This window comes from Castanea sativa, chromosome 2 (genome assembly GCF_040712315.1).
Source record: "Castanea sativa cultivar Marrone di Chiusa Pesio chromosome 2, ASM4071231v1".
Classification (NCBI taxonomy): Eukaryota; Viridiplantae; Streptophyta; class Magnoliopsida; order Fagales; family Fagaceae; genus Castanea; species Castanea sativa.
This window is the reverse complement of record NC_134014.1, coordinates 27,459,363-27,469,515: the sequence shown is the minus strand read 5'-3', so window position 1 is coordinate 27,469,515 and position 10,153 is coordinate 27,459,363. Positions and strand designations below refer to the sequence as shown.

The window sequence follows — 10,153 nt, the reverse complement described above, 5'->3', positions numbered from 1 at the left end:
GAAACATCAAAAAGCCTCAGAGTTTGCGTGTGGGACAATGTTAGTATTTTATTATTTGAATATGAGTACAAATTATATTATTTAAAATTTTAAATGATACAGTATTGTATACACTGGTTGATCCACATTGAGTCTAGGGTGTTCACAGGACCACCATGACTTGGGAAAAAATAATTATTATATATAAATTAAAAAAAATATTATGATTTTTTATTTTTAAAAAATATTTGTGACCACCCTAATTTTTTTTTTTTGGCCCAACATAATTAAATATGACAACAAACTTGGTTGTAAACAAATGCTACAACTCTACTCGATATAATATTTTTTTTTATTGGACGTGAATTGAGTCAAATTCACTATTGTATTACATTTTCTTCTTATATCCTCTATACTTGAAAATTTTCCAATAAGATCAAATATAAATAGTTATGCCATCAATCAAATTTCTAAATTTTGATTTTTTGTAATTTAAAATTATACATAAAAAATAAGTTTAAGGATCACATTGTAAATAACATTTTACGGACATGAAATTTACATGTATTTTAAGAACATAAAGAACATGCAATTTAATACTTAGATTTTCAAAATATGTAGCCATGTTAATTTGTTTAATGAAAATTGTAGTCTTAAGATACAACTAAGTGTCTTTTGGGAACCGCTTATTTAGTTGAAACTGAAATTTTTTTTGCTGAAAGTACTGTAAATAAAGTTAAAAGGTAGCTTAAATAGTACAGTGAGACTATGAATAGTACCAAAAAGTACAATAGAACCCATAAATAGTAGCAAAAATAAGTTGAATAGTAAACAAATGCTGACTTTTTAATTTATGCCAAATGCACACTAAATTTGTAGCTAAAGTTTGTTCTTAAACTTTGGTCCATTTAACAATATATTAGGTCCTTATAAACACAAAGAAAAATTCCAAGAAAATTTTTATTTAACTAAAATTTTGAAAGAGATATAACTTACAACATTGATAATGAGATTATCATGCAATAATTTTAAAATAAGAAAATTTGTAGAAAGAAATCATAAGACTATGTATTTGTGTATGTGTGTTTTTTTTTTTTTTTGTCAATATATGTTCTCTTTTTATAAAATTCTATATAATTTAAATTTCTTAATGAAGACTCTAAAAAATATTCCTAAAGCCGCAATTGAATATATATACCTTTAAATTTTTAATATTTATTCTGAAATATAAAATGCATCAATTTCAAATAGAGAGGATTCTAATACATTAGAAGACACATACAACATCACATTAATCATACATACATGCGTGATGCAAGTACACCATATATATTCAATATTCCGTAGGGGAGAGCAATAGTGGATTATATACTGTTGTTATTGTTGTCTTTGTAATTTCACAGGCGTTCTGTATTTTGATATTATTATTTTATTTCTATAACTAATGGTGATTGTATATAAGTAATTATCACCAATTTTTATGCACAATATTTTGAAATTTTTATTTTTTGGATTTTATGTAATGAATGTGAATTTAAATGTGTACAATTTATGATAATTATTATTTTTTGTTACCATGTTCATCCAATTAATTTTTGGCTTACTGTGGAAAAATGCACTATGCAATTTATAAAAACCAAACACAATTTCGTTTAACAAAATTACTTTCTAGTAAAAGTTTCAACACAATACAAAATGCAATTTTTCATAAATATACATTACGCAAGTAGAGTTTCCATCTTCTCAAAATAAAGTTAAGAAGTACAGTTACTAAACGCAGCTTTAATTGTGTAATAGAGATAGAAATCATAGCTGGAAACTTGCAAAGACTGGGAATGGCTGTCTCAAGGACTTGCTATACGGTTCATACATAGGGTCCATGGCATATTGGTAAATTTACCAGAGGAAATTTTACTTGTAGAGCTTGTCTATTTGCTCCCTGTACTGAGCTACAACTTTTTCCCTTCGAATTTTCATGGTTGGAGTCATTAAACCATTATCAATCTGCAATCAAATAGTTATCAGAGTATGACATTTATAGATTAATTAGACATGTCAATTGCATTTTATGATTTAATACTAGTTAAATTATCTTACCGTGAAGGGCACGTCCACTACGAGCATTGGTCCTATTTGAAATGAACACTCCGAAGTCCTGCATGGAAAAGGAAAAAACAGAATCATAAAACTGAAAAAAATTTAGCACAATGAACTCTATTTCCTTTTTCCCCCTAATAATATAATTTTAACGCCTTGATGAAACAGAAAAAAGCACAATTTCAACCTGTGTAATCATACAGAAAAAAAGAAAAAAAAAAAGAAGCAATCTTCATAATATGAGACTCAAAGACAGCCATAAAGAAATTCCAGTAATAGCTACTCAACTCAATTGAGTCAGTTTTTTCTTCACCAGATTTATCCTTCCAGACTTCCGGCCATTCCATCTTATGCAAAATCATACTCCTTATCACCTCCTAGGAAGCACCGACGCGGCTGGGAGGGTGCCGCACCAGAGTCCGACACGGCTGCCTGCACGTCGGTGCCGCGTCTGAGTTTTTTTTTTTTTTTTTTTTTTTTTTTTTTTTTTTTTTTTTTTTTCCGTTTCCGGATTCGCGCCGATTCGGCTCCGGCGCGCGCCTATCTGTGCCGATTCGGGCCAAATCGGATCGTATCGGCCGAATATCGGTGTGTTTCGGCCGGAAAAAGGAAATCAGCCGGAAAGGGAAAAAAAAAAAAAAAAAACTTAAATCGAAAATACCGGTGGACTGGACTGGATATTGATACGCCGGTGGACTGAAATCGTATCTCTCCTTCTCCGTCTTCTTCACTTCGTCTTCTTCGCGTCCTCTATTCTGTTTCTTTTTTTTCTTTTTCTCTTTTTCGAAGAGTTTTGTATCTTTGTTTTTGGTAAGACCAACTTAAAAGGCTCTTTTTTTTGTTGTTGTGCCTCTCTGACCAGTGGCCAAACACGTGAGAGCCACATCTTTCTTCTTTTCTTTTTTTTTTTCTTTTTTTTTTTTTTCTTTTTTTACGAGGAGCTACACCTATATTTTGAAACTCTCCCATCTACTTTAATAGATCTGTCAATAATAAGTGTCAAAAACTTTTGTGTACTTATTACTATCTATTTATTTTTCTATTATTATTATTATTATTATTTATTATTATTATATGAGTTTTCTATTATTATTATTATATAAAAAAGCATGCTTAGCAATATATAAAATATATAAATAAAAATATTTTTAATAATTTTTTAATCGCCGCACCCCACCGCACCCGTACCCGCACCCAAATCTGGAAACGCACCCGTGCTTCATAGATCACCTCTCTACTCATCATATCCTTTTCTAACTAAGTTCACCCTATTTGTTCAACACCTTCTCCAACTTGAATTAAATTTCCTCTTTCTTACGCACGTTAATTGGTTTTGTTGCATATGTCTTATCTATCTTCAGCCACTTTACCTCATCTTTTGCTCAAGGGGCACTTCCACCTTTAAACTTCATTCCTTATCATTTCTAGGATTTTAACTTTCTTGTCTTAACATTCGAATTTCAACTATGCCTATTTAATGAATATGTTGCTTCTAAAAGCCCAACAATGTATAACATGAAGTATAGTTGGTCTAATAGAAATAAGTATTCTTCGATCGCATAATACTATTAATGTGTTTCTTCATTTCATTTACTCTACTCTTATTTTATGGGCCACACCCTCCTCAATTTCCATATGAATGAATTACTAATTCAAGATACTTAAAAATGATCAATCTTTAATATCTCTTTGTGGTCAAGTTTTCATTCCCCCTTATCAATGTTTCTACTTCCATTAAACTAGTACTCCCTATATTTAAATTGGGGGAAGGATTAACAGAGGAGTGGCAGTTCTTTAACATCTCATTTAACAAAGGAATTGCCATTTTTGTTTTATTTTTTATTTTTTTAAGATGCTCAATCCAATGAATTCAAAATGGTAAATACTTTATCTTAGCTATATCATTTTAGAAATCTAGAAGGAATTATTAGATACTCTAACAGTTTAACAGTTCCATTTAACATTTATTTTGAATTACTAAACTCCATTCGCGTCTCAAAAAAGTGTGACGCATAGGAAATAAATTTGGTTATTTTCAATCATTTTCCTCACCTAACCAATGGTCTTTGAGCCTAATGGCATATTTGCACCTCACCATAAGTCTGGAGAGATTGTAGGTTCTAAACTTGCCAGGTGCAAAAGTTAATTGCCAAGCAAATGTAAATTTTTTTTTTCCTTCCCCTCCCTCATACTTTGCATAATTCAAACACAGCTCAGAAAATTATAAATTATAAAGGGTGTGGTAAATTATGACTTAGTTAATCCTTGCTTGCCAATACAAGGTCCTTGGTACCCAAAATCATTTCTCAAATGCACAATAAACAATCCAAATCTTTTAAGATCATGATGTTTTTTGGTAAGTCACACACACACCGCTATCAATTATTACTTAAAAAAAAAAAAAGAATTCACTCATGCATCCAGTGGAACTTGAACCCACGATCTCACCTTCCATCTCATTATTATGGGAGGAGAAAGTGCTCTCTAACAACTTGAGGGGCACTTTAATGCAATTGATAAACAACACCACCCCCCCCCCCCCCCCCAAAAATTAAAAACAACAAATTGAAGATAAAAGAAGCCTTACCACTTTTTCAATTCCTCATATAACAGGCGGGTCATCTTTTCCTTACTTAGATCAGAGGCAATGACATCTACAATAGACAGTTTCTTTGCTGCCAATAGAACCTCTTCTTTGTTTGGAACAATAATAGCTCCAAGACGACGTTGATCCTGTATGATATGAAAGCCACCATATAACAGATAATTAGTGGAAGAATTTAGTCTACTAAAACTCAAGAAAGTGAGCGCAAAGGCAGTAACAAAGTTCATTACACTCCACCTGGCCGATAACAACTATTTGTTGAATTAGACCACTTCTAAGGGCAGCTTCTTCCAGCTCTACTGGTTCAATGTTTTCACCTATTTTCTCCAAAATAAATAAATTTAATTAATACGAGAAAATGATGAGAAGCAGGGTTAAGAGAGAGAGAGTCTAAATTGTTAGCAAGAAAGATCTATGACCAGAGTGTTAATGATTTTAAGCTTGTGGTATACCAGTTAAGAGTACTATGGTATCCTTGGCACGTCCTTCAAGAACAACCACACCGCTACAATGACTACTTCGACCTGTTGAATGGTGAGGAGCAATCCAACCTATATCACCAGTGCTTAGCCAACCATCCTCATCTAAGACTTCCTTTGTAGCCCACGGATTCTTTAACACAAGTATCACTTAACATGATTATCAATATGATGACAGGCTATCGTAAATTGATACAAAACCAGCTCATTAGTAAAGGGAAAGATAAGGAGTTCAGAAATTTAATATTAGCTTCCTCAAGGAAAAAAAGAAAAGAAAAAAAAAATCTGGAAAATTACCTGCAATGCAAATGTGGATTCTTAAACTTGCAACAAAATTCCAATCAATTCAAAAACTCAATTCAATGTCTTGTTGAAAGAAAGTTTGATATCAAATAAAACACAAGATTCCTGATCTAAAGAATTATTGAATAGCGGCTAAATCATGGACATTCAAACTTCCTTAGAGATAATCTACTCCCACAAAACAAAGTTTTGGATTAGCAACAGACAAAATAACCTTATGATTATGTATTTATTTATTAAGATGTGCACAACATGAGAGTTATTTATTATTATTTTATATTGGTTCAGGATGATGTTATGCCTAAAAAATTCCCTCAAGAAAGTTGAATGATAGTTGAAAGTGTCTAGCTTGAGCACACAATGTGAAAAGATTTATTTGGAAAACGGAAATTAAAATATTTGACTAATAACCCTTATAATACACAATACCAATTTATGAAGATTGGATGGTTAGGATTCCATTTTTATGTACAATAAAATTTTGCAACTCTTCTAAGAAAAAGGGTGACTCTATTGCAAAATCTTTTACGCATCAAAGTAATGTTTATTAGGAGTGTGAAGAAGGGAGATTAGGAAAGCATCACTGTAGTTCCTTTTCGAGTATTAGTCATAGTTGTCAATCTGAATCGTTTGATATAGTCACAGACATATAGGGTCTTTCCCCATTTTTACTTTGAATAAATTTCTTTATTTTGATGTATTTTTGTTGATGATTTTTCTCAAATGACATAGTTTTAATTTTTTAATATTTTTTGAATGGGAGGTTCGAATTCTACAATGAATATGTCCAATTTATATGCAATAGCCTTTCTGGGTACTAGAGTACCTTGGGAAAATTGTTAGATTTATGCCTCCTAGTTTTAGATATATAGAGTAATTAGATACAATTAATAAAAAATACATATCTATAAATAATTTTTTTGATAGTTACCAAGCCAGAGTTGTCTACTAATCTCAATTATAATCTTATCTTTAGTAATGAGGGAGAGTTTTCCATACCCTCTCCTACTCTTCATATACCCATACATTACCCTCTCCTACTCTTTATATACCCATTGATGAAAGAAGAAGACCAGATTCAAATGTAGATGCAACGGCTAGCTGACAGTCACTTACCAAACGATGACGTTTTTCATTAAGAATAAACAACATCGTTTGGCTAAGTCAAGCTGTGTTTATCTTATTCCCAAGACGACATTGTTCTCCCATAAGTACCACGACACCGTTTCAAGTTCTCTGTGTTAGATGAACAACATGACATCATCTTGAGTGCCTTAATCAATCTTCTTCAGCTCTGCTCTTCGTCTTCACACTTGAGCTTCTGAGATATTTTCTGTCCAGATATTTTTTTTGTAACAAACTAAGATATTTATAGATTTTGTTAGAATAGTTGGTTAGAAGTTTGTTAGGGTGAGAAACCCGCATGCTCAATTATAGAGCTCTATAAATAGAGACTCTCTGTGTAATTTTAGTTTAAGCTCAGAAATACAATTTCTAGAGAATTCTACTCAGCTTTTCTCTCAAATTTTCATTTGTTCTTTCAAGCTTTTTTGTTTTTCTTCATGGTATCAGAGCCATCATCCATGGCTTCCACAGCTTACTCAACCAGCACTAGCTCACCTTCCATAACTCACACTCCACCATTACATTCTCCACTGTTACTTCTCTCTAACATGTCGAACTTGATGTCAATCAAGCTAGACTACACGAATTACATACCATGGAGGCATCAGCTTGTCACCATTCTTGAAGCCTATTCATTGTTTGATCACATCAATAGCACTATGCCACAGCCATGCCAGTTTCTTCTTGATACTCAAGGTCTTTCCACTGTGAATGTGAATCCTGAGTACTCAGCTTGGAAAATCAAAGACAAAGCCTTACTTTCTTTGATCAATTCCACACTAACTACGCAAGTATTTTCTCTTGAGGTTGGTATTACAAGTTCTTGAGAGGTTTGGAATAATTTGGAACAAAGATTCACCTCTACTTCAAGAGCCAATATTCTGAATTTGAAGCTTGAGTTACAAAGCCTCAAGAAAGGAAGTGATACTGTGAATGAGTTCTTGCAGAAGATCAAGATTGCAAGGGACAAGCTTCTCACAGTAGGTGTAGTGGTTGATAATGAAGAACTGCTCTGTGTTGTTCTTCGAGGCTTGCCTAAAGAATTTGCTCACTTCTGTTCAGCTATACGCACTAGAAGTGATCCTATCACTTATTAGCAACTTTCTATTATGTTGAAAAGTGAAGAATTCGCAATGGCAGAGAATTTTGAGACTATACCTCAATCTCTAGCTATGTTTGCTCCTAATTCTAGGCCTAATGGAAGAAATTCTCAGAATCAAGGTTCTAGTAAGGAAGAGGTTGAAATAACTCTACTAGAGGCAGGGGAGGTGGTAGATACAACAACAACAATGGAGGTTCCTCACACCAGAATTATTCTCCACATCAGAATTTCTCTCCACATCAGAACCAGACTAATTCACAATTTGGAAATCAATCCTATAGAACTGATTCTAATTGGCCTATGTGTCAGATTTGTGGAAAATCTGGACAACTGGCACTGCATTGCTATCACAGGATGAATTTTCTTACCAAGGCAAAAATCTTCCAACTAAACTAGCAGCTATGGCTACTGCTTCTAATGCTGCTATCACCAGTAATCAAGATTCATGGTTGGCTGATTCTAGTACTTTAAATCATCTCACAGCCAACTTGAACAATCTCTCAACTCGGTCTCAATACAAGGGTACTGAACAAGTCACAGTAGGGAATGGTCAAGCTCTTCCAATCAACAATATAGGTAACTCTTCTATCCATACCAAATACCACAAATTCATTCTCAAAGATGTGTTGCATGTCCCTATAATTTCTATGAACCTTCTATCTGTGCACAAATTTTGTTTACACAACAATTGCTCATGTCATTTTGATGCTAATGAGCTCAAAATCCAGGATATTCCTATGGGGAGACTTGATGCAGGGCATTTCAAGCAACTATATGTCTATATCCTAATCCACTTGTAACAAATTAGTTAGTTAGTTAGTTAGAAGATTTCTTAAGCCTTAGCCTATAGGATTTAGACACTTGTCAACCATCTAGAGGCTGCCAATGCTAAACAACTAGCATAAGTAGGAGAATGTAAGCTCTTTGTAAATCAGTTTTGGTAATTGAATGAATTGTTAGCCTTTGTGTGCTATTTGGAACTAAGTGTTCTTGCAGAGGTACTTATCCACCTATCAATTTGTTCTAAGTAACTCAGCCCTTTCATTGTTTCTAAACCATACACAAACAGCCCATCACATTCCCTGCATCAAATTGGTATCAAAGCTTGAGATTCTTAGGATTCAAGTACATTTGCAATTTGTTTCTTCATTTTCTGTCCAAGACCCTATCAAGATTCAGTCTTGATTGCTTTTCCTAGCCTAAAATACCTCTCTTCCCAAACCAAAGCCTTTATATGTGCTAGCAATTAGTTTGAGTAGCAAGAAGCCATGGATTTTGAGAAGACAAGGAAGGATAAGGGCAAGAAGCAAGCTGCTCTTGGAGTAGAGGAAGATGATATTGCAGCCAATGGACCAAGGTGTAGAAGGGTTCAAAATGGCTTAGAAGTTGAAGTGGAATTATTGAGGAGGCAACTACAAGCCTTGACTGAACAATTGAGAAGAGATAGGAAAATACAACAGCAATACTACCAGCATGATACTGCTGGAAGTGTAGCTTTATATGAGGAGGATTATGAACAACCTTTTGTTCATATTCCTAGGAGGAGACAAGAGAGGTATGGCCACAATCCTGTGAGGGTTCAGCCAAAGATGCCAAACCAGAATTGGGAATCAAGATTTGAGATTGAATTCCTTGAATTCGATGGCAACTTGGATCATGAGAAGTTTGTGGATTGGCTTAGCCAAGTTGAAGAGTTCTTTGCTTGGTATGATATTCCAGAATCCAAGAAAGTTAAATTGGCAGCAACTAATTTGAGTGGCAAGGCAAGATCTTGGTGGGAGCAGTTGAAGATTCAAAGATTGAGGGAAGGAAAAACCAAGATTCAAACTTGGGAGAAGCTGAAATAGAAACTCAAGAAGCAATTTTTTCGTACAGCCACATCCAAACCCACTATAGCAACTTGCACAAGTGCTGGACAAATTCAAATGCAGCAAATAGAGCAGTGTTGGTTGAGACTCAGCAAACAAAGAGATCACAATCAACCCTTTTCAATTCAAGAACCAGACTAAGTGGTGGTATTGCATCAAACTTCACTAAGCATTGGAGGCAGCCAACCAAGAATGTTGAAATTGGGTCAAATACCACTAGATCTAATGATTCCAAAATACCAGCCAAGAATCAGCCTGTTTTGTCAAAGGGTGAAACCTTGGTGGTTGAAGAGATAGAAGATCTAGACTTTCTGGTTGAAGAGTTAGAAGATCAAGACTTGCTGGTAGAAGAGTTAGAAGATCAAGATTTGCTGGTTGAAGATTTAGAATATCATGACGTGGGGCAGCCTATTTTTGATAATTACATTGAAGAACAAGTTGGTGAAGAAGGGAAAGAAATGAGTGATAGCATGAAATATGTGGTTGAACCTATTTATGATCAGTCTATGGATGAAGCAGCTGTTATTGTTGAGGAAGAAAAGGATTTATCATTAGGAACAAAGGCCTTGCAAGCTCCAAAGCAAGAAATATAGGA

General features: G+C 33.9%; 1 protein-coding gene across 7 annotated transcripts in view; it reads right to left on the bottom strand.

The window, feature by feature from the left end:
• Positions 1-1,605: 1,605 nt before the first annotated feature.
• LOC142624107 (putative acyl-activating enzyme 16, chloroplastic) overlaps positions 1,606-10,153 on the bottom strand; it is a 76,954-nt gene continuing 68,406 nt past the window's right edge. For all 7 annotated transcript variants that reach the window (XM_075797612.1, XM_075797614.1, XM_075797615.1 and 4 more), the window contains 5 exons: positions 5,134-5,293; positions 4,919-4,998; positions 4,664-4,809; positions 2,077-2,134; positions 1,606-1,983 (listed from right to left, as the gene is read on the bottom strand). In XM_075797612.1, coding sequence (XP_075653727.1) covers positions 1,891-1,983; positions 2,077-2,134; positions 4,664-4,809; positions 4,919-4,998; positions 5,134-5,293 — 537 coding nt within the window. In that variant the 3' untranslated portion in view covers positions 1,606-1,890. The remainder of the gene's footprint in view (positions 1,984-2,076; positions 2,135-4,663; positions 4,810-4,918; positions 4,999-5,133; positions 5,294-10,153) is intronic.